Source organism: Hemicordylus capensis, chromosome 1 (genome assembly GCF_027244095.1).
Source record: "Hemicordylus capensis ecotype Gifberg chromosome 1, rHemCap1.1.pri, whole genome shotgun sequence".
NCBI lineage: Eukaryota > Metazoa > Chordata > Lepidosauria > Squamata > Cordylidae > Hemicordylus > Hemicordylus capensis.
In genome coordinates this window covers 182863797-182887643 of record NC_069657.1, presented here as the reverse complement: position 1 = coordinate 182887643, position 23847 = coordinate 182863797, and the positions used below count along the sequence as shown (strand labels likewise).

Below are 23847 nucleotides of genomic sequence, written 5' to 3'. Positions count from 1 at the left end.
GGGCGGTTGGACGTCGCGAGCAGCTACCTAGTCGGCCCGAGAGGTGCCTGCGCAGGCGCAGAACCCATTTACTTATGGACTCAACGGATCACTACCAGATCATCTGTTACAGGTAAGCAACCTGTTTATATGCCTCTTCACCAGATTATGAATGTTTCTGATAAAAACAAACCAAAATTGTATTTCCTTGTCCTCCAGTGACTTCCCAGATGAGAGTGCTGGTTGCCTCTTCCTTCCCATACCTCTGAATGACAAGGGAACAAGTGCAAGTGACTTGCAACAGCCACCATCTGATTTGTAGGCCAATCACTACCAAGAGGGCAATAGGCCCTGCTCAGATGCAGCAACCTCCTTTCTGCATTTTCTTCCACGCATACTAGTTCTAGGCAACCTAGATGAACCAGCACCCTTCTCCACTCCGCTTCACCTCTGAACTTAGGAGCTACTATGGATTCTGCTTACTGATCCTCAATGAAAGAATGGAATTTAGACTTGTCCCATGATCATAGGAATGGGACTACCTTCACAAGCATCTCCCTTTAGCCTTGATCCAATAAAAACTCAGTCCACTTGGGCTGCAACCTCATCCTACAATCCTACATCCAATTATGCCCACCAGCAAAAAGAATGGGATGGAAACCCACTCAGAACTCAGCCCTCTTAATTCTACTAAACAAAATGTGCAGCATTCTCACAAGCTCCCTACTGACAGCAGAAAGTCACCTTCTTCTCCAGTTTGGGGGAGTGGCTAAGGAAGGTCATTGGTAGATTTCATCTGTACAATGAAATAGTGAGGGAAAGTCATACAAACGTTGAACATAAAACAGTTTATCTGTTGAAAGGACTAATAGCCCTTGAATGGGGAAGAGTGGGGAGAGACCCATACATGGCAGTCTCGTGGAGCTAGTGTTATGGAAAGACTTCTGTGCAAGTGGCAGCTTGTGCCACTTGCTCCTCTAAAATGATGCAATGCATCCCCATCCCTCGCCTGGCGTTGGTGCATGCCATTTACATGCCGACTCCACGCGAAGGATGCCAGGGACACATCCCATCGCCACGGTGTGGCATTTTAGAGGAGCAAGTGGCACAAGCTGCCACTTGCATGGAAGTCTTTCTCTGACAACAGTGAGGTGGCAGAGGTTTGGAAGATGGGCAGGTAGGACCTCCCCCACCCTCTTAAGAGAACCCTGCACCAAAAGGTTTCGGCTCCAGGTAGCCGAAGCGTTTCGGGGCCTCTCCATGGCTCAAGCTTTTGGCAGAGCATCTGCTTTGTATGCAGAAGGTCCCAGGTTCAATCCCTGGCATCTCTAGGTCAGGCTAGGGAAGATTCTGGCCTAAAAAGCAGTCTGTGTAGAAAATATTGCGCTAGACGGACCAATAGTCTAACTTGAAATAAGGCAACTTCCTATTGCTTAATGGGGAAATGGCAGAAGTGCTGCTGCCTGTTCTTCACCGTGTTGGGGCTGCCTTCCAAGGCCACAGCAGTCTCCAGCTGCAGCACTGCCTCTCCGAAACCACATATCACATCAGCCACCATGTATGGTGGCTCTACCGAGATCAGACCACCTGAATAAAATCTGTAATGATTTAACACTTAACCTTGGGCCTCCAGCTGATGTTGGACTACAACTCCCATCATCCTCAGCCACAAAGGCCATATCGGGATGATGGGAGTTGTAGTCCAACAACATCAGGTCGGGGGGCAAGGTTAAGAAACCCTGACTTAAATGATTTGTTACTTTAAATTATATGGAATCTTAGCAGGTGCCAGAGTTCAGTTAAACCAGTTGCCAGTGGAAGTTGATCACTTAGGTTTCATTGTTACCTTTAAATAAACAATCTTTGCTTATAAATATTTCTTGTGATGTTACACTGACAGTTGGAACAAAATTAATGCCTAACGAACAAGCCATAGATCAGTTGTAGTAGTGTAAATAGTTTATTCAATCATATGCCATGAACAGATCAGAAAAGTAACATGAACTGCTTTTATAAAACACCTATCATATTGCTAAGAAGCAGATCTATTACTAGATAAAATATCTAAGAGAACATGCCAATATTACAGCCCACTTGTTCATATTAAAAGTTTTTCATACTTTGGAATGCTCTTGTAGCTATTTAGGAGTCCTTAAGATATCTTTCCAAATTTTATTTTATTCAAATCAACATTCATCTTTCAGCGAAGAAAAAGGTGCAATCTTGGCATATTCCCTTCAGCATGTCAAGTACACATTGCTGTCGAGAGAGTGGGTGGCAGTTGTTTAAAATAAGCTTTCTGTAAATAGGTGAGCAAATGTAAATAACCTTTGAGCCCCAAACTGTCCATTTAGTTAAATATAAAACAAAACAAAACTATAAGTTAAAATAACATTCAGATTGTATAGCACAGGCTGATGCATTTTTAAACAATATTTACAATATTACCCCAAGGCTAGAGTGGGAATTAAAGAGAAGTGTAAAAACCATAAAAAAGCACCAATTTTGTAGCAAAATATCTGTACATTTAAAAACAGATTATCATATAACTACACATTATCAAAGGAATATGGGACCTTTTACCAGTGGTTCACATAAGCACAACATAAAAAGAAAAGAATTCAGTGGTTAAATACTATACAATATATTTTACAATTAACAGAGTGATGCAGTGCTACCAGGAAAGGTAAGTTATAAGCAAGATATCCCTTATGTTTCAGTCCAGTTTTTGACATTGGAGTAAACCACATGCCCTGTCTAGAACAACAGATGGATTTGCAATGGCCACTCTTTACACTAAACCCATTTTAGGTGTTCTACCTGCTTCAAAGTTTAATATCCAAACACCCCAATCCACATGTGTCAACTGGACCTCCCCACAACCCGCCCCCAAATAAGGACATTTTTATCTGCACAGTATTATTTTCAAGGGATACAGACCTATGTGCACGTCTCATTTTACATCCAAATGATGGGAATGCACAGCCCATTGAAAGGAATAAAGAGCAGAGAAGTGGTTTTTGAATTTCATTCAAACGCGCCTGTTTCTATAGCTGGGTCGCCTATTGAATGTGCATTTGTCCAGAATGGAGATATAAAGTTGCTGACAGAAGGGATCCTAATTTTCTTAGCAGGGCACCAGATTTCCAATGTTCTGACAACAGTACGCTTGTGGTCAGGAATTCTAATACTGATTGTTGAGAAGTTAATATCTTAGTGCGAATTAATAAATAACATTGTTACCCAAAAGCTGCCTCTACCTGAAGAACACAGTAATGGAGTCCCATATATCATTCTTTCTTCTTCTGTGTTTGCAACGTGTTCAGACTCTTCACTTTTACCTCATGAACTTTTTGCTTCATTACCCGCTGGTATAGAACAGGTAGAATGTGAAAGCTGCCAGGTGTGTATTCAATATAAGCCTCGTGTTTCCAAGTCTATATACAACAGAAATCACACAATCCAAGTCTGTGTTATCCCAGTTAATGTTAACCATTTGTAAACTGGACTCAGATCCACCTCAACCTTTGTTTCACAGATGTTTCCCACAGCCTTGAGATAAACAAAATGCTGAAAGGCTACAATTTACTTTATTGTGTCCCCCCCACCCCACCATCACCTTTATTTGTGAGAATTCCGTATGTATGCATATATCTACATATGCATATATCAATAAGTGCAGCTGAAGCTCAGAGCTCGTAACTCAGACTTGTCCAGGAATGTACTGAAAATCATTGGGGGCGGGGGAGGGGAAGCACACAGCAGATCACATCCAAATATTACCTATTTACAACCAGTCATGAAATCCAGAAGGCGTACTGATGGCCATTCCTTAAATTGTATGTTGTTAACAACAACAACACATACAACATGTATTTTACATTTTGGTTAAAAAGAGTGAACAAATTTATTGGTGTAAAAAGATACCCAATCAAATAAAGTCCTATTGCTTTGATTAATTTGAGCAGGTACTTGAAATTTAGGCACTTGGTAGCTACAGTTTGAGTGGAGCCCATCTTTTCTCTCTCTCTCTCTCTCTCCCTCTCTCCATCCCTATGCATCTTCTGTCCTTACTGAGCCCTCCAGAAGATAAGTTAACGTGCTGTGATCAAGGCCGTAATTAAAATGGTAGCGCAAATAGAGTCCACATGGCAAGGCATCAATTAAGCACACTTTCTATTTTACACATGCAGGTTTTTCTCCAATCCAGCTCACATGGTTATTTCGGCACCATTGAGAGAGCGCAAATTCTGATCATCGAAACGCCGCCTCACACTTCGCCTCACCGCATCGGCTCGTCTGTAGGGCTGGTTTCTAAGATCTGTAGGGAGGAAACATGAAGGTGTCAGAAGTGGCCTCTTGTCTTTGCAGTGCTAAGAAAAGAGTCCTGCTGGTAGCCAATCAAAGCAGCTTGAAGCAAAAGAGAAAAAGGGAATGTTGAAGCTTATGGAGAACTGAGCAAATAACACTGGCCTCTCTATTCACTAACTACTCATTAAAAAGGCAGTAATTTGTGGGATTTCTATGTACTTAATGAGAGGTGCATTATTCTTCATGGTGGTTACAGGACTGTGTACTTATGAACAAACAGGCTTTTCATTTTTGTGGGCTTGTTTGAAGAGCTCCTGTCTCCAAATTTCCCTCCACATTGAAATTTTACATTGGAGTTCTCACTGGTACATACATACTCTCCACACACAGAGGTTCAGCTGTGATGTGGCTTTCACACCAGGGTTCCCCTACTAGTGCTACCACAAATAATCAGTGGCTGATATGATGTGCAGCGTTACAGAACCATAATGCTGCACCCTGGAGCTGCTGTGGACTCCTAAGATAACCCCAACAGCAGCCAACATTATGCTCAGCAGGTCAGCGGGGAGCCTTTACAATGATTGCTTTTCTCTCCTCTCTCCAAAAGCCCATTCCACTTTCATAAATATGTTCCTAAGGACTGCATGCATGCACACTTTCAGTGGAGGCAGTAGTTCTGTGTGAGGGCTGCTGCCATCACAGCAGGACCAGGGTCTCCTCAGCTCCTCCCTTTCAGAGAGAGCCTACACCTGCTGCTCAGGCAGGATGGCAAACAAAGGTACAGAGAGAGGCAGAATTGCAGCAAGGGAGTGCCTCAGCCCAGGACAACAGGATTCAGTGGAAGCCATTCAGAAGAACGAGACAAAGAAAACCAGCTGTAATCACCAAGATTCCCAAAGGTCAAATAGCTTCCCAAGTCACAAGAATCACAGACATCTGTGTCTGTTTTTCTGGATTTTGTTTCATTAACAGATTTGGGATCTATTGTCCTTGCAGGTTCCCAGTAAACATAGAACACTGGCTCATATATCACGTAGAGAAACATCCATGTTTCTACAAAATGCGGCCAAACTTCTGCAGAGGGGGGCTGCTTCAGTCCTACTAAGCACGGCACAATCAGAGCTGCAAAATGACTTCCACTATCTCCAGTGGACGTGGCATCCTAATTGCGGCTGTGCAACTCTTAGTAGGAATGGAGCAACCCACCTCTGTAGCAGAGCGGACGTGCTTGTAGAGCCCCACAGCAGTGTGAGCGGGTCTCAAAATGTTGCCATTTCTCTGCGTGATACGTGAACCACTAATTCTAAATAAGATTATAGATAAATGCCAATTTCTGAAAGGTTTTGCAGCATGCTTGTGTAGGATTGCTAACAGTACTCTGAACAGAATCTTAACATCCAGACATTTAGCAGGTGAATTATTCCCCTCTACATCAGCGGCCAGACATATTGGATTACTGCTAGAGGACAGGAACAGGGCCTCTAAAAAAACATGGCAGCTCTGCCTTTGTGCACAGCTCTTCCCTCTCTGCCTGCTATGCTGTACCCAGGGGTTCCCACACAGCTACACTGAGGTATGGAAGGCAATTACTCTATTCTGAACAGAACTAACCATGACACTTGTGAGTGAACAATATCATTCAATGCAGGTGAGAGATGTGATTAGCCCATCTGTATTCTACATTTATGAAAGCGTTTATGAAAGAAAGACTGAAAGCACCAGCAAAGCTCCTGCATCCTTACAGTCTTCATCACGCCTTCATGTTCCTACTGCTATTGCTTGGCTGTGTTGTGCAGCAGTTTTGTGTGGCGTACAGAGAGAGGAGGAAGCCAAGTAAAAAGTTATGCTTGCCAGCTCTGTGTATCCTCCACCACCGGTGTGCTAGAAGAAATCCTTACCCTCGAGTGTACATTTGGAAATTTAGTGATATTATTCTTCTTTAGGGCTAAACAGAAAAAAAACAACAACAGAATGATGGTTAAGTTAAAAATGGGATGGAACATGAGAGCAACTCAGTGCCAAAAGGCAAAATAAAATAAAATGGGGGGAGGGGAGGGGAGGAGAATCTCACATGTGTTAGCAAGTTAAGCAAAGATGAGTGAGGCCAAAGCTGTAAGGAGGAGTTAGAAAGAGAAAGAAGAATTGGCCACCCTGGTCTCTTGATCATAAAACTCCAAGCTGCTTTGAACATTGGCTCCAGGATGGTTGTACAGCAGTTGACTTCAAAGAGCAAACAGGAGTTATAGTCAGCATTTTGTATAGTCAGCAGTGGTTGTTTTTTAAAGCCCCCATTCAAATATTTTGCACCAGAAGGAAATGCCAATGCTGTTTTCTTTGAAATCCTGGGTTCTTTTGTATCAAAGACAACAGCATTAATAGATACATGCATGTTAAACACCATCCCTTTTTACAGTTTACATCACATGATGTAAATGAATCAAGTTCCATGACAATAACTCTGGACAGCTATGCTTAAAGAGCCATTTTAAAGGATTGTTTTGCTCTCCCTGATCTCCCCCTTGGGTATTTTTTTCATCCACTCTTTGATTCTTGACCTCAGGAGAGCTACCATAGCTTGGCTCAGAAACCAAGACCTGCTTCCAGTACCATGAGCTATCTGGGTCCTGTTTTTGCTGTGTCTTTCCCATAACTGCAAAGGCTTGAAGTGATCAAAGGCAAAACGTTGTCTTACATGTAGTTACCATATGGCTCTAAAGAGATTTCCAATTAAGTTGTCATGGAACTGAAGTGAATATGAATGTGGATGTGATAGGGTGAAAGCAGTAGGATTTAGGGGCTACTTATTTGACACCTGCCTGGTCTTACATGCAAACACAGATATACATGCAAGTGATAGATAGAAAAACGGACATAGAATGCTCTTGCAAATCACAAAGAAGAAAATGGTGTCAATCTCTTGCATGCCACAAAGCAAAGCCCATGAAAGTTCAGTTCAGTGTGTACCCGAGACCTACTTCCAGAGACTGGTTTAATTTAACAGGATTCATGCAGCACAGGTCAGTTCAGAAAGGAAAAGGATACAAGAGCCTAATGACATAGAAAAACCAAGTGAACCATCTGTCACATTTCTCATTATGACCTGCAAATCTCTTGCAAATTGCATTGGGCCGGCTTGCAGCACAGCCACATTGGCCTAAGTGATGTTACTGTGACTTCCAACACTTGCTGTTCTATGGGGCTTAGTGCATAGACCAATGTGTCTCTGAAATGGAAAAGATGGTGCCAAGTGTCACATGGCTGGTGGTAGGGAGAAAGGCTACTGGAAGACAAGAACGTGCAATGAGACGATGATGTAGAAAACAACTCCAAGGGTGCCAGACATCATGAATCCATTCAACAGCCACATTGCCTTACATAAGATCTGTACAAATGGAGAAAGGTCAAAAACCTACAGCAACCTTTTTTTAAGAGCATCGGGTGTGAAAGAGGAATAGTTTAGTAATGGAATTCCTCTGTGAGGACAGGTTCGCAGAAAAACCGAGAGCCACGCTTGGCCGTTCGAGCGGTAAAGGGCACCGTCTTCAGCACTGCATGGAAAATAACAGCCAAACAAGACAGAACACAATAAGAAGCAAAGATCTATTGCATTAGTACATGGTTAGTGCTTTGTTAAAGAGATGGCTTTACAGTCATTTAACCACCACAATAGGATTTATTCGGATGGACTATTGTCAGATCGTCCCTTAATCACGTTAGTTATTGTTTTTTGGGAAGACTGGTAGATATTAAAAATGACATGATGGTTTCAAATCACTTCAGTTTGCATACTTTTAACTCAGCATGGCCATTCCTCCACTTTGACTGGCTCTTCCTGGGTCTTAGTGAAATAAAGTTACATAATTAGGAAAATCCCAGGTGAAGTCTCATATAGAGGAACAATTAAATTTAACATCAAAATGACCCTGCAGTTTCATTGAGTTAAATAATTCCATCCTAGCTGAATAAGGAATTATTAGAATAATGTACACAGATGTCTGTTGAAGATCAATAAATATTCCTTGCATTGTGTACTAAGGGTCTTGTACATTACTTTTAAACCTGGGAAGCTGTCTTCTATAAACAGACCATTGGTCCCCCTAGGTCACAACTGACTACTCTTACTGGCTGACACACGGCACAGCCTTGCAAGTTCAAGCAAGAGCTCTATCTTCACAATAAGCAGCTAAACTAACAGTCTGCAAGGCTTGCTTCACAACACTGGGTGGGTGGAGGGGAAAGTGATTTTTGCTTTTCTCCCCTCCCTGCAAAAGTTCTTTTTTTTTTTTTGCCAAGAATATGTCCCAGAGGGTTGTGCGACCCTCACTGACATATTCTTCTTGCGAAAAGGGCTTTTGCAGGGAGAGGAGAAAAGCAAAAATTACTTCCCCTTCCCTTTCCACCCACCCAATGCTGCAAAGCAAAGCTTTAGTCACTTCTTGCGGGGATAGTTTTGCTCCATCCTTTTAAGGTTGTGCAGCATGTCAGCCACTGGTAGCATCCCTCCAGGCTTTCAGACAGGGCCCTTCTCAATCCTAATTGGAGATGCCAGGGACTGAACTTGGGACCTTCTACATGCAGAGCATGTGCTCTACCATTAAGCGACAGCCCCTTACCTTTGACCCTCAGGCAAAGTGGAAGGCTGCTATATTCAAGGGAAACACATAAACAGGTTGATCACCTGTAACTATTGATCTGGAAGTGGTCCATTGAAGTCATAAGAGTTGGTTCTGTGCCTGCATGGGCAGAACTGACTAATTCCTCAAAGTACTTAGCCCCACCCCCTGCACATGGTGCACTTGCTCAGTTTGGGTGGGCTAGTGTTCTCTCCTCAATTCCTGAAGAACTGACATTTCGATTCAACCATCGTATGGAACCAGTTCACAGTTTGACAAGGTAAGTAGCACTTCATATTTTATAAACATACATTTTGTCACTTCGCATACTGCAGTGGGGCCGGCGGGAGGGTCTTATGACTGTTACGGATCACTTCCAATTCAATAGTTACAGTTTATTTGAATCATGAATTTATCTGAATCAGTTTATCTGAATCAGTTTATCTGAATCGTGATCCGTTGCACTCAAAAGAGTGGGTGACTAACAAGCTGTCAGTCTGGAGGTGGGTGTAGTATGCTAAGGTAAGACTTCTTCCAACACACCCTCCCAAAATTGGCTGAGCTGCAGAGCGAAGGTCCAAGGCATAGTGCTTAACAAAGGTATGCTCAGAGGACCAGGTTGCTGTGGTGCAGATCTCTCTGAGCTTGATGCCAGCCATATGGGCTGCTGAAGTAGCGTAAGCCCTTGTAGAATGAGCCTGTATGGTCTTTGGGGGCTCTACTTTCTGGTGCTTGTATGCCAGGAGAATGAGTTCCACAATCCAGTGGGACAACCTTTGAATGGAAATTTGGCAACCTTTCACCTTGCCTTTGTAGCCAACAAAAGGCACTTTGTCTTCCTATAGGGCCTGGTCAACTGCAAGTAGAAGAGGAGTACATGCCTCACATCCAAGGAATGCAACAAACACTCCAGAGCCGCTGTGGGATTGTAGAAGAAGGTAGGTAAGACAATGTCGCTGTCTTTAACCACTTTAGGTCTAAAATCAGGGTCCAGGCAAAGCACCACTTTGTCATCATGAAATTTAGTACAGTGAACATCAATGCAAAGGATATTTAGTTCGCTGACCCACTGAGCTGACGTTATGGCCAACAGAAAGGCCGTCTTTAGTGCCACAAATTTAGGAAGGGCCTTTGCCATGAGCTCAAACGGAGGTTCTGTTAGAGCACACAGGACAAGGGACAAGCTCCATTGTTCAGTAGGACGACGGATAGTTGAGTAGAGGTTGTTCAGGCTTTTTAGGAATCTCTTCAAAGTCTGGATGCGAGAAAACTGATGTTCCAACCCATCTGGGATGACGAGCAGAAATAGCAGTCAAATGAACCCTAATAGAAACACTGGCAAGCTTCTGCGGCTTCAAAATGTTGCAGAGTGAGGCAGAAAGCCGTGCCACTGTGCATACAGCCTGAATCGCTCCCACTTGCTATTGTAATTGATGCATGTAGATTTCTTTCTGTTGTTTAGGAGGATGTCATTCAAAAGCTTATCTTCCAGGCCAGGGATTCTCAACGTTGGGTCCCCAGATGTTATTGGACTTCAACTCCCATAATCCCCAGCCTCAGTGGCCTCTGGTTGGGGATTATGGGAGCTGAAGTCCAATAACATCTGGGGACCCAACGTTGAGAATCCCTGCTCCAGGCAGTCAAGTCTAGGATTTTCAGGTTGAGATGACCGAGTCTTCTGTAGCAGAAGATCCTCACGTAGAGGCAGACGCCTGTGACGATCCTCCAACAGTCTGAGTGCTTGTTGAAACCATGGCTGTTGGGGTCACCAGGGAGCAATCAATATACAATTTGCATACTCCTGCAGGAATTTCGCCAAAACTCTGTTCAACAGAGTAAGGAGGAAAGATGTATAGAAACTTTTGACCCCAGTTGAATTGGAAGGCATCCCCTCAGGAGTTGCAGCCACCAAGCCTCGAGCAATATTGGGGGCACTTCTTGTTCACAAACATTGCAAACAAGGTGATTTGCAATGTCTTGCAATTGAAGGTGCGCTATGATCACAGCCATATGTTTTGTAAATGTACGGAGCACTGTCACCAGACCAAACAGTAGAACATATTGATAGATCTGGGGGCCCAGTGATCCTGAGGTACTGCCTGTGATTGTGCTGGATCCCGATGTGGAAATATGCATCTCCAAGATCCATCGTTACAAACCACTCCTCCCCATGGAGGAGAGGAAGGATGATCTGCAATATCATCATGCAAAACGTGCACACCCACATGGCAGTTCAGCCACCATAGGTCCATGATCGGCCTTAGACCTCCGTTCCATTTCAGGACCTGGAAGTAACAAGAGTAAAAACCCCACCACTGATCTGTCCACTGAACAGGCAATATTGCCCCCTTGTCCAAGAGTGTCTGAACTTCTTCCATCAGCAGGGAGTCTGAACTTCTTCCATCAACAAAGCATCTGAACTTCTTCCATCAGCAGAGGGGATGCAGGAGTATACTTGATCCCGTTGAATGATGGTAGGGTCATGAATTCTATTGCATATCCCATCTGGACTAAGCAAAGGACCCAGCGATCTGATGTTATGTTGCACCATGCGAAGGCATGACTTGCCAGCCTGATGTTGGAGGTGACTAGGATGGAAGGTAGCAGAAAAGCCAATGGTGTTGACTCCTGGACTAGGGCATCCGGTGGATTGGCCTTGTGATCAAAGATGTTGCTTGCCCGGATTGGTGGTCTTCAGTTGGGTGCCTCTAGATTTCTGGTTAAAGGGCTTCCTATTAAAGCATTGATACTGCTTATGGAAGTCTCTCCTGTCTGTTTGTAGGAGTATTGTCTCCTACATAATGGCGGTATTTAGAGCTATAGGTCTGTGAAGGAGCCGAAAAGGTATTTAGCTGCAAATTTCAATTTTTTGATGGACTCCATAGTAGTTTATGTGGTTTTACAGAAGATGCCCTTCCTGTTGAAGGGCAGGTTCTCAACATGATCTTTCATCTCAGGTTGAAGCACAGTAAAGTGCAGCCAAGCATGCCTCCATAAAGAAACAGCAGTTGCCAATGTCCGAGATTCAGTTTCTGCCAGGTGTTTGGCATTGCTCAGTTGTTGTCTAGTTAAGAGAGTAACTTCAGAATGGATATCATGGAACTTGGCTAGAAACAACTCCAATGAGAGGTCAGCCTATTCTTGAAAAAGCTCATCCCAGAGGGAGGGAGCATACTGAGCAAAGCAGGCAGTGTAATTAGCAATTTTTACTGCCAGACAGGAGGTAGAGTAGATTTTTCAACCTAGGACATCCAACTTTCGTTCCTCCTTGTCCCCTGGCATGGTATGTCACCTGCTGGTCTTAGAAGATGAGGCACAATCCACTACAGCCCCTGGTGGCGCAGTGGTAAAACTGCCGCCCTGTAACCAGAAGGTTGCAAGTTCGATCCTGACCAAGGGCTCAAGGTTGACTCAGCCTTCCATCCTTCCGAGGTCGGTAAAATGAGTACCCAGAATGTTGGGGGGCAATATGCTAAATCACTGTAAACTGCTTAGAGAGCTTCCAGCTATAGAGCGGTATATAAATGTAAGTGCTATTGCTATTGTTAAGTGCTACAACAGAGTTGGGTGGTGGGTGCTTTAGTAGAAAGTCATTATCTTCTTCCTGAATTCTAAATAAATTCTCCAAGCACTTGGAGGTAGGGGCAGAGGTTTGGAGAGATTCCCACACAGACTTAGCAGCCTTGCACAGGTAGCATAGGGAAGTGTACTAGCTGAGTGGGAGCCATTGAGTTAAAGAACTGGTAGACAGGGTCATCCACATCTTGAGCCTGTTTCTTTAACTCCAAACCAAGTGCAGAAGCCATCTCAGATATCTGTTTGTGATAAGAATGATCTCCTTATTAGGAAACACATTTTCACCTGGTACCACTTTGATTGGGGCGGGTCGTCAGGATGTTCAGAGGAACTCGTGCCAGTAGAAGATAAATCAGAATCATAGTCATCTGTTAAGACTACGGTATGACGCCCAGAAGGAGCAGAATCCATCTTCTTAAGGACTGTTTGAGTTGAAGATGTAGTGGCGTCTGGGTGGGTTGACTCCAGGGCCACCGTCTGCGTGGGTTGACTCTTTTGAGGACTAGGTTTAGGCATCTCGGCCATCTGAGTAGACATGCAGGTTAGCTGAACAAGAGGTCTAGGCACCGAGGAATCATCTTTTCTTGGTGGCGTAACTTGTGTTGACATCAAAACCACAGCGGCAGTCATTGTAGGCAGCTGAGTGACCTGGGTCAACATCAAGACCATAGTAGCAGCAGGCTTCGGCAATTCCAGTGGAGGGGTTACTTGAGTGGCAATAGGCACCATCAATGCTGAGGAATGGCAATGGGCCTTCCAGAGTCTATATTCTTGGTAATCCAATGGGAGTCTGGTAATCCAATGGGAGCTTAGCTGTGGCTGCGTAGCATCCCCTCCTCCACCTCCACGAACTAAGCCTTGTGTGGTAACATAGTTGGTTGGGAGTTTCCATGGATGTGGGCAGGTCTGCATTTGGAAAGGCTAGAAAGTCATTGTCAGCATCAACGTTGAAAGAGACCGGGGAAGACACAGGACAGAGAGCGTGCTGCGTACAGAGAGTGGCTGGAAACTGATCACTGCGGGTGACAGATAGCACTCACGGCGTCAAGCAGTCAATACCGTGGCCAGCATCGACCACATTGTCACTACTGACATTGAAACAGTGTGTTGTGCTGTGGACACAAAAGAATCTAGCTCTGCAATCTCCGGTGTCGATGGACGAGATCAAGGGGTCATCAGGGTTGACTGAAGGGTCATCGGAGAAGGTGGAGCCCACAAAGGGGTGGGAGTCCAATTGCACCCAGTCTTGGCACATTTTCCCTGATGTTTCTTGGAAGGAAGCGCCCCTTCAGAATCAGAGCCCCGATGTCGAGACTTGTGCCGCTTTTGATGGGATGAATCAGAGGGCAGCATAGGTGCCTTAAATGTATCAGTGGAAGACGTCAAAACAATTGGTGTTGAGGTTTTAGACTGCACAATGGCAGACCTCAATGCCAACTTCAACACCAAGTTCGATGTCGATCTTGATACCGTACTGGATGTCAAAGGTAGGGGGGTGTCCATCAGGGTCCCAGGAATCGGCATTCCAGGGGTCAGGACATAAAGGGCAGCCCACAAACAAAGGGCTATATTTATTCTGGTCTGGTGGGAGAAAATAAGACAAATCTTACAAGTAGAGGTATTGTACTCTTCTCCCAGACAACATAGGCAGAGTTCATGGTTGTCCGCTGATGAAAATTTTGCACTGCAGTGGAGACAGCGTTTAAAGTTCTTTTTCTTATCCATAATAATTAAATAAAACGGTAAGAATACTCAAGTTGCTGTGCAAGAGTCCATTCCGAGTGTAAGCCATTAAACAGTCCGAAGTACTGTCTGATAAAAATAGTCCATTAGAAAGAAAAAATTAAAACACTGAGAGAAAGAATAGTCTGATCCTGTCCAAGTCAGAGGATAATATAATATCAATCGTATTTCAATTTTGTTTTCCACAGAATAAAACTGTTCCAATCTGAGGAGCTCATTGTACAATGTGCCAACACAATGGTGGTCAGAAAGGAAGTGAGGAGAGAACGCTAGCCCGCTCAAACTGAGGAAGTGTACCACGTGCAGGTGGCAGGGCTAAGTGCTTTGAGGAGCTAGTAAATTCTACCTGAATGGTACCACACAGGCACAGAACTGATGCTTATGAGGGCAATGGATCACGATCCAGATCAGTGAGTCAGTAATCATTAATGCCAGAAAAGCAGTTAGTAATTAGCTGTTTATAGTTCCTTTCAAGTCATATATACTCTGCTGCGGCCACATATGATATCTAAATCCGTTTTCAGCAGATAACCTGCCTATTGCAGGAATAGTCTGTCCACACTGCACTTGTCATGACTGCTATATGTTAGGCCAAGCCATGGTCACCCTATTGCATTCAATCATAGAGTGCAGAAAGAGACAAGCATTAGTCTGTTGCAGGAAGAACATGTAACTCCAAACGCTGTAAATCATTCAGCAATCCAAGCCAAATGATTTTGCCTTTGTTACGCATTTAACGTTATGGCAGTTACTGTTAGTAGCATTTTAAGAAGAACATGAGCTTAAATAAATAAGGTTAAAACCCCGGTGACTTCACAAATTGATCAAACATATCAAAGACTGATATGGCATGCATCTGTTGCACAAATACATCTGCCAAGTCTCTATGTTGTCTACAGCTTTAGTCATGATAGCATGCTGAAGTGAAAGAGAACTCAAACAAGACACAAAGGAGATATCACTGAGACCTCTGCCACTGAACAAACATGACACTTGGAACTTTGGCACTGCTTGACTAGCTACTGGGCTCAGTTTGTTAAATGACTGGTACATTCGATCATTCCCAACTTGTAATGGATTGCAACCCTCTAACAGAATGATTAAAATGGAAGAGGTGGACAGACACACTGTGCTGTCTTTGGAGCCTCTCCTGTTCATTTGGTTTGTTTGTTTACCTGTGATGATATCTTCAATAGCGCCATCTTTCCCCTCGTACACATGCCTACTGTCCTTGACTTGTCGCCGTCTTAGCTCTGCAATCAGCTCTTGCTGCTGTCTCTTTGTTTTATGGGACGGAGACTGAAAGGGAGCAGAACAGGATCACAAAGGTCAGTCAAGAGTGGCCCCCAATGACTCAATGGCTTGTCTACCCTTTTCCTGCTGAAATATCAAGTCACCAGACTGCAGCCTTCATTTGCAAGAGCTTAAAACACAGAAGTTAAGAAGGAAAACAAACCAAAGGTGAACAGGTCTTACATGCTGCTGAGAGAGAGAGCTTTGGAAATTGATATATTTAATGAACTGGGCAATACAAAATTTAGCTTTTCAGGTCCATATAAAAGGAGCAACAATGATTAAAACCTAGATTAAGGACTTTAAGATGACAGATCTTCATCCATGGGCTAACATGCGGATCCAAGTGAACTAGCAATGAATGGCCTAGTGAAAAGTCAGTGCTGACATCTTGACTAACAAACCTCCTAAGGAGGCTCAGTAGGGATGGACTTCCCTAGTCCTCCTGTACATGCACTGTATATCACAGGACTAAGATTAATACCCTGAGCGGTGTGTCTCCAATCCAGCAGAGCACTTCTGGAGCACAAGGAATGTTTGGAAGATCTAACTCTGTGCTGCAGCAGCATGCGTTCAAAACTGGAGGATCTTTGTTCCCAGCACACCCCGGCAGAGTATCCTTACATGCTCACCTTGTTAGTCAGGCTGTCAGCCAGTCACCATTATGTGAAGCCAAAGCTTCAGTGCCAAAGTCCAAGCCCAAGCCAGCCTCTCATTACACAATGGCAGCTGCCACCCAGTTCAGGGCACCAAAAGGTGTCCTCAAGCAGCCCATCTGGACTTTTTCAGCACTTGAAGTAAAACTCATTACCCAGGCTTGGACACCACAAACAAACCAGACAATCGGATTTGCACTAGTACCACTGAGGGGATATGATGACCTCCTTTTCCAGAGAAGTAATGCTGAATAGCTACCATGCTATTAAGGGCACTTTTAACAGCACAATTATTTTAGGGCACCCAGAACAGAAAGGAATACAACTTTCTGTCATTTGGCCATTGTGTCAGGGGATGACAGAAGGGTGATGGGGACAATATGCAAGTTCGGGAGAAAAGGGCCTTTTCTATGGTGGTTCTTTGATTGAGGAACTCCCTCCCATCTGCCTGGCATCATCATTATCTGTGAGAAAGCAGGCTAAATTTGTCCTGTTTTCCTGAGCTTTTGGAGATCATGATCTCCTTTTTTCCTTTTTTTGTTGAACTGTTCCTTTAAAAAAAAAAAAGCCTATCAACTTGGTTGTTTTTTAAAGATTTTTTTAAAAAATGTAATTGTTCCGTGTTGTTTTATTGGCAACCTACCTTGAATACAAATGGTGGAAAGGTGGGGTATACATTTTTTACATACCTGTAGGTACTACTGGTTTGTGGGTGTATAGCAGTGTATGTGAATGTTTGCAGGAATACGAATACAACAGAAATTTATAAACTGCTTTTCAACAAAGGTTTCCAAAGTGGTTTACACAGATATAAATAGATAGACAGACAGACAGATAGGCTCCCTGTCCCCAAAGGGCTCAAAATCTAAAAAATAAACATGACAGACACCAGCAACAGCCACCGGAGGGATGCTATGCAGGGGATGGATAGGGCCAGTTGCTCACTCCTGCTAAAAAAAAAGAGAGAGCCACCACTTTTAAAAGGTACCCCTTTGTTCAGTTAGCAGCGGACTTCCTTGCAGGCTTGCTAGGAAGCATTATCCTGGTCTGAGCCTACAGGGAGGATGCCAGCTTCTAATTATATAGCTGAATAGATCTTATCAGTGGGAGAGTCTTCACATAAAAGGCAGAACTCTGCAAAATGCTAGAATCATTGTAACATTAAACATTTCTCTTTCCCCTCTATTTTCTTTGAGGCTCTTCTGCCAAGACCTCCTTCATATTTAGTTACCACAGAGTTATGTCTGTACATTGAATGTTTTCCTGTTATGGAACTGCTTGGCCAAGATAACACCCATTCCTTCTTGGTAAGAATCTTTGGGAAAGGATACATTCCAGGCATTGTGTCAAAGATTTTAGAATAACAAAGCTTTTTCTGAGAATTAGGAACAACAGGAGAGGGCATGTACATGAATCTGCTCAGATTTTCATAAAGGTCTCTTGGATGTTGACTCTGTTAAATACCTCTGTGAGGCAGCTTCATTAAGTTTTCTTTGAGAAATAAACCCCAGACATCTCAGGGACAACTGTCTGGAGTGTTGCTGCCTTGTTGTTCCCAAAGAATGGAATAGCCAGCCACAGCCAATAAAAGGAACCCCCTTCACTGGATCAATGTTTGTCACCTTAAACACTTCATATCTCTTAGCAACAACCATCCAAGAGCTGGTTTCCTACCTTTTGGTCTTGTTGCTCCATCAGTGCTTCCTGCTCAAGAAGTTTTTCCATGAGTGCCTGCTCCTGCTTTTTTCTTAATTCATTCTCCTCTTCTGCTTGCTGTTGGTGGTTGGAAATTAAAAACAACACCAGTTAGAGCTAGTAACACTCACTCAGGAAAACACAAATTCATTAATAGTGGTTTAACTTGGATGTACAATCTGTGTAATATGCCTGTGTCAGACTTCCTGTGTCTGTTGCAATATGATATGATAAATCATCTCAAAAAAACCACAAACGCATAAAATGACCCCTCTGTACTTTAAGATGGCATGAAGCCACTGATGCAGAACAGGCTGTTTCCTATATGTCCTGGGGCTTTTACACACATGGCTGTTAGTTCGAATCTCCTCAGAATGGAGGGTGCGAGTCCACATATCAGCTGGATTTACCCCGAAGTCGCTGCGGGCTATCAGGGGCCACCTCAGACATGACTCTGTTTCCTCCTGAATTATGGCTGCGCATTCTGGCTTAGCTCGATTATGTCCAGTGTAAAAAAATCATCTATTTTCAGCAGCTTTTGAAAGAAAAAAACAGGTTGCTCACCTGTAACTGATGATCTGGTAGAGATCCGTTGATATCCATTAGAATGGGTTCTGCGCCTGCATGGAAGCCTCTCGGTGTTAGTTTTCACAGCTCCTTTTTGGTGCCGGCGCCGCGCCCCATGTGACCACGTGGCTATTTGAGGCGAGAGGAAGCACAGGCAGCTCAGTTCCTTGGAGACCACCGAAGCAGTCTAATAGATGGCGAGTTCTACTGGAGAGACACACGGTCCACTACAGAGGGGTTCAGGAGGGTCTAATGGATATCAACGGATCTCTACCAGATCATCAGTTACAGGTGAGCAACCTGTTTATCTGGTACGGGATCTGTTGAATTCATTAGAATGGGTGTTTAGTTAGCTCCAAAAGGAGGAGGGAGCAGTGGGTTACTCTAACACCCTAAGAACACCTCTCCCAAAGTTCACCTCTGCTGCGGAGCGCAGATCAATAGCGTAGTGCTTCACGAATGGTTCTTCGGAAGACCAGGTAGCACTTTTACAAATGTCAGGGATGGATACCCCCAACAGGAAAGCTGTGGAAGCGCCAAATGCCCTTGTGGAATGTGCCTTGATAGATTTCGGGGCTGGTAATTTCTGTATCGAGTAGGCCAGGCAAATGGCCTCCACCAGCCAATAAGACAGATGTTGTCTGGTTAGTGCTTGACGCATAGTAGAGCCCTTATAGGACACCAGGAGCTTTTTCGTCTATCGGAATGTTTTGGTCCTGGAGAGATAATACAGTAGTGCCCTGCAGACATCCAGCAAATGGAGAGCCTTCTCCAAAGGCGTGGAGGGAGATTTGAAAAAGGTAGATAGAACTATATCCTGGTTGACATGGAAATCTGAAACTACTTTAGGCACAAAGGTGATATCCGGACGCAGAAGGACTTTGTCCGGGTAGAACCGAGCATATGGCACGTCCACACGGAGGGCAGTCAATTCACTCACCCTGCAAGCAGTGGTGATGGCCACTAAAAAGGCCGCTTTCAAGGATACATGTCTAATTGTTGCAGAATGCATTGGTTCGAACAGTGGTTCTGTTAGAGCTGAAAGGACCAGAGAGATGCTCCAAGGTTCCACAGGCTTGCGTACAGGAGGATATAGATACGTAAGTCCCCTCAAGAAACTTTTACAGGAGTCTTTGCGTAAGACGCAAACCGCTTCCATTTGCTGGCATGGTTACGCCTCGTAGACGGTTTGCATTCGTTCAGCAGAATCTTATTTAGCAGGAGATCCGCCACGCTGTGAGTTGCAATGTGAGAACTTCGGGATGTAACACCTTGCCGCCCTCTTGAATCAGTAGGTCTGGGCAGTTCGGAAGTCTCTAGTAGATGTTGGAAGTCAGTTTGAGTAGATGCAGAAACCATGGCTGGCAAGGCCACCATGGTGCGATCAAGATGCATCTCGCAGGAGCATCCAAGAGTCGAGCTACTACCCTGCCCACAAGCGGCGGGGATGGGGGACGGACATGTACGTATGATGCAGTGACCAGTCCAGTTGGAATGCATCCCCCAGTGAGTGTGGATCGTGTCCCACTCTTGAGCAGAACAGTCTGCACTTCGCATTATGTGTTGTAGCAAACAAGTCTATCTGAGGATGACCCCAGAGGTCGAAGATTCTCTGGAGGTGACGGTCGTTTAGCTCCCACTCATGGCAGTCCATTGAGAATGAGCAATTGAGACTATCTGCTAGGATATTGTCCGATCCCTTGATGTGCATTGCTACCAGTGTTATACTGTTCTTGATGCACCAATGCCATATCTGAATGCTCAGTGCACAGAGCGATCTGGAGACAATGCCCCCCTGCCTGTTCAGGTAAGCGACAGCAGTGATGTTGTCTAATTGTAACTGAACCACTCAGCCTCGTAGCATCGGAAGGAAGGCCTTCATGGCTTGAAAAACTGCTAACAACTCTAGAAAATTTATGTGCAGTTGACATTGACCGCGGGTCCAGAGTCCCTGAGTTGTGGCAGCATTGCAATGAGCACCCCACCCTTGGAGAGAGGCATCCGTCGTTACCCAGACCAACGGGAGTTGTGGTTGAAATGGCACTCCTCTGAGTAGGTTGGAGGTTCGCGTCCACCAGGACAGTGACCGCAGGATTGGTGCTAGTACCAGCAAAGTCTTCGTAGGACTGTCCCGTAATAGATTGAAGGAGGACAGGAACCACAGCTGTAGTTTCCTCATTTTCAGTCGTGTATATTGCACAGTTAACCTGCAAGAAGCCATCAGACCTAAGAGACGTTGTATGTGCCACACTGTTTGAGAAGGTGTGGGTCGAAACTCTTCAAACAACTACGCGATGGTCTGATAACGGTCTTCTGGGAGAAATGCCCTCCCTTCTGTGGCATTGAGCACAGCCCCTATGAACGATATGGTGGGTACCGGAGTCAGGTTGGACTTCTTCCAATTGACTCATATTCCCAGGCCTGGAGCAGGTGTAACATGTACTTTATCTGTGAAAGTAACTCTTCTTTGTTTGTTGAGGACAGCAGCCAGTCGTCAAGGTACGGGTACAGCTTCAGACCCTTTGATCTCAAATGGGCGACCACCACCGCCATGCACTTGGTGAACATACGTGGTGCCGTGCAGGGTCCGAACTGCAGGACTTGGTATTGGTAAATTACAATACCCTACAGTGAACCGCAGATACTTCTGGAAGGAGGGCCGGATTCCTATGTGAAAATAGGCATCCTTCAAATCTAATGTCACAAGCCACCCCTCGTGATGGAGAAGAGGTAGGATGTCCTGTAACGTCGTCATTCAATACTTCTTCACATGGATGAACTTGTTTAGATGTCTTAAGTCCATAATTGGTCGGATCCCGCCATCCTTCTTCGGTATCTGCAAGTAACGGGAGTAGAACCCCTCTCGTCGATTTGCCCATTGCACCGGTACTATTTCCTTTTTTTGAAGGAGTTCATGAACTTCCTGAAGCAAAGCCGTCGTGAAGCATATGCCCCTGAAAGATGGCCTGGTCTTGAACTCTATCGCGTAACCGGAAGACACAATCTTCAAGACGCACCGATCTGATGTTATGTTGCGCCATGCTTTCGCATGACTTGCCAACCTGATGGAGTTGGTGGCTAGTGGGACCGGCTGTGAGATGTTGTAGGCTGGAACTAAGTTCTCCCTAGTATTCTGGGAAAAAAGGTGATAGGACGTTCCAGGCAGATGCGATGGGCTGTTCTGCACTTCAAAGGTGCTGTTTGTTACCGTCTCCCAGCTTACTGCGATGGCTGGAGGGAAATCTGCCCTTCTGTTGCGTTGTCCGTTTGCTGAAGGGCTGGTAAGACTTACGGAAGTCTCTTCACTCCTGTTGTTTGTATGTGGATCTGGGCCGGTAATAGGAACACTGTTTATTCCCGTAGGAGGTTGATTGTGAGGTAGCAGACGTAAAGGTTTTAGCAGTAAATTTTGATTTTTTCATCTTTTCCATGGTGGCATCAGTTTCCTCTGAAAACAGTCCCTTTCCATCAAAGGGGAGTCCTTCTATTTTATCTTTCATATCTTGTTGCAGGGCCGCAGACTGCAACCAGGCATGACGGGGAAGGGTGACAGCCGTCATGATGGATCGTGATTCTGATTCTGCCAAGTGCTTTGCTGTGCTTAACTGCTGACAGGTAAGGTCACCAGCTTGCTGCAACGTTTTACGGAAGCGATGTTTTAGTTCCTCTGGAGACCGTGTATCTAAGTCTTTCTCTAAAGCTTCCCAGATACAATAGCTATACTTGGCCATGCAAGCTGAATAGTTGGCCACCTTAATCGATAGACAAGATGTAAAATACAATTTCCTGCCCATTACATCAGGTTTTCTGCCTTCTTTGTCCGCAGGGGTGGTATGTCGCCGTCCAGACTTGGAGGAGGTAGCGCAGTTAATAACTAAAGAGTTTGGGACTGGGTGTTTAAACAAGTAAGTATTATCCTGCTCTTGTACTCGGTACAGTCCCTCAAGCCTTTTTGAAGTTGGTGTAGAAGTGTGAGGCACCTGCCATGCGCATTGCGTCGCATTGGAAATGATGGGCAAGAGAGGAAGTGCAATAGGCTGGGCTGATTGAGATTGTTGCATAAAATTGTATACTGGATCGTCTATGGTCCTGAGTTGTGAGGTGAGATCCAGACCGAGTGCACTGGCCATACGTCGCGCGTGGGAGTGGTAAGCTTTTAATTTTTCTATTGGCGACACATGAGAGGGCGTAGCGACATCCAGTGAAGAGTCCAATTCCACCGTCTCAGTATCAGACTCAAAATCCAATGAGCCGTGATGGCTGTCCTCAGAGTCCGGATCGGAAAGTGTATGGCGTGTTGTCACTTTTGGAGGTATCGCACATGGGGGTGAAGGAGCCAGTAAAGGATCTGTTTGTGTTCCTGTTGATGTGAAAGGAGTTGACAAAGTCTGAGTAGACACTGTGGTAGTATAGGTACACATTTGAGTGCCCATATTGGTCAGAACTTTTTTAGGAGGAAGTGGAGGAGCAGATGGTTCTGGTGTTGATGGTAGCCTCCTCCGCCAAGCACGGTCCTCATGAATGTCATATGTTGCACCAGGCGAAGTTGTACCTGGCAACGCAGTCTCTCGTGACAGAAAAACATAGTGACTGAAGCTGCATGTATGCCAAGGATTAGATGCAGAGAGTTGCGCAGCAGTGAGTATTCACGGAGCAGTCCCAGTCGTGTCCTCTTCTGAATGTGGAAACCCTCGGAATGTGGAAGGTGTATTCGTAGTGGAATCCAACATCTTAAGAAGGGGATCCAGAGGGGGCGCTTCAACGTTCTCTACGTCAGCATCCTCTAGCGCAAAGGTCATGGGTGCCCGGAACCTAGGGGTCACTGTGGTGATGTTTGTTGGTGTGTTCAGAGTAGACATTCAGACATCGTCCCTCGATGTCAATGGTGAACGAATAGGGGTTGGTGCAGGCACTAGTTCCCTAGACTTCGGTATCAACATTGTCAAAGGCAGAATTGTCGATGTTGGAGCTGTCTGCAGGTCCGTTTCTTTCGATGCCGACATCGAAGACGAAGTCTGTAACTCCATAGCAAGGTCGTAAAAAGGTCAAGAGCACGGTACTCATCGATACCAATGTTGTCAGTATTGAGCAAGGTTCAGGTCTCGGTGTTGAAGCCGTTGGTATTGAAATGCTCGATGTCGATGCGGCTGGATGTGGTAAGTTCTCTGACATCGAGTGAAGTGTAGGCCCTGGTATCCAAGGTCCCGATGGTGTCTCAGATGGATGTCTCTTCGGTGTCAAGGGAAGCTCGACATCCTGAGCCGATCCTGGCGAAGGAGTCGATTCCGACAGAGCGCTTCTTCTTCTTTGTGGCGGGGCAAGTCAGAGACGCCATCTTGTTGCCCGGCCTCTTCAAGGACTTAGGAGACTTAGCGGGGGGCATCGAAGTTTTAGACTGGGCTGGACCCAGGTCC

General features: G+C 44.9%; 1 protein-coding gene across 12 annotated transcripts in view; it reads right to left on the bottom strand.

Annotated features, from left to right (window-relative positions):
• Positions 1 to 1926: 1926 nt before the first annotated feature.
• FMNL2 (formin like 2) overlaps positions 1927 to 23847 on the bottom strand; it is a 386434-nt gene continuing 364513 nt past the window's right edge. For 5 of the 12 annotated variants that reach the window (XM_053258709.1, XM_053258714.1, XM_053258718.1 and 2 more), the window contains 3 exons: positions 17846 to 17944; positions 15398 to 15521; positions 1927 to 4300 (listed from right to left, as the gene is read on the bottom strand). In XM_053258709.1, the coding sequence (XP_053114684.1) occupies positions 4191 to 4300; positions 15398 to 15521; positions 17846 to 17944 (333 nt within the window). In that variant the 3' untranslated portion in view covers positions 1927 to 4190. Of the gene's footprint in view, positions 4301 to 6141; positions 6236 to 7703; positions 7839 to 15397; positions 15522 to 17845; positions 17945 to 23847 lie in introns of all 12 variants that reach the window. The other 7 variants (XM_053258712.1, XM_053258717.1, XM_053258721.1 and 4 more) reach the window with 4 other exon arrangements.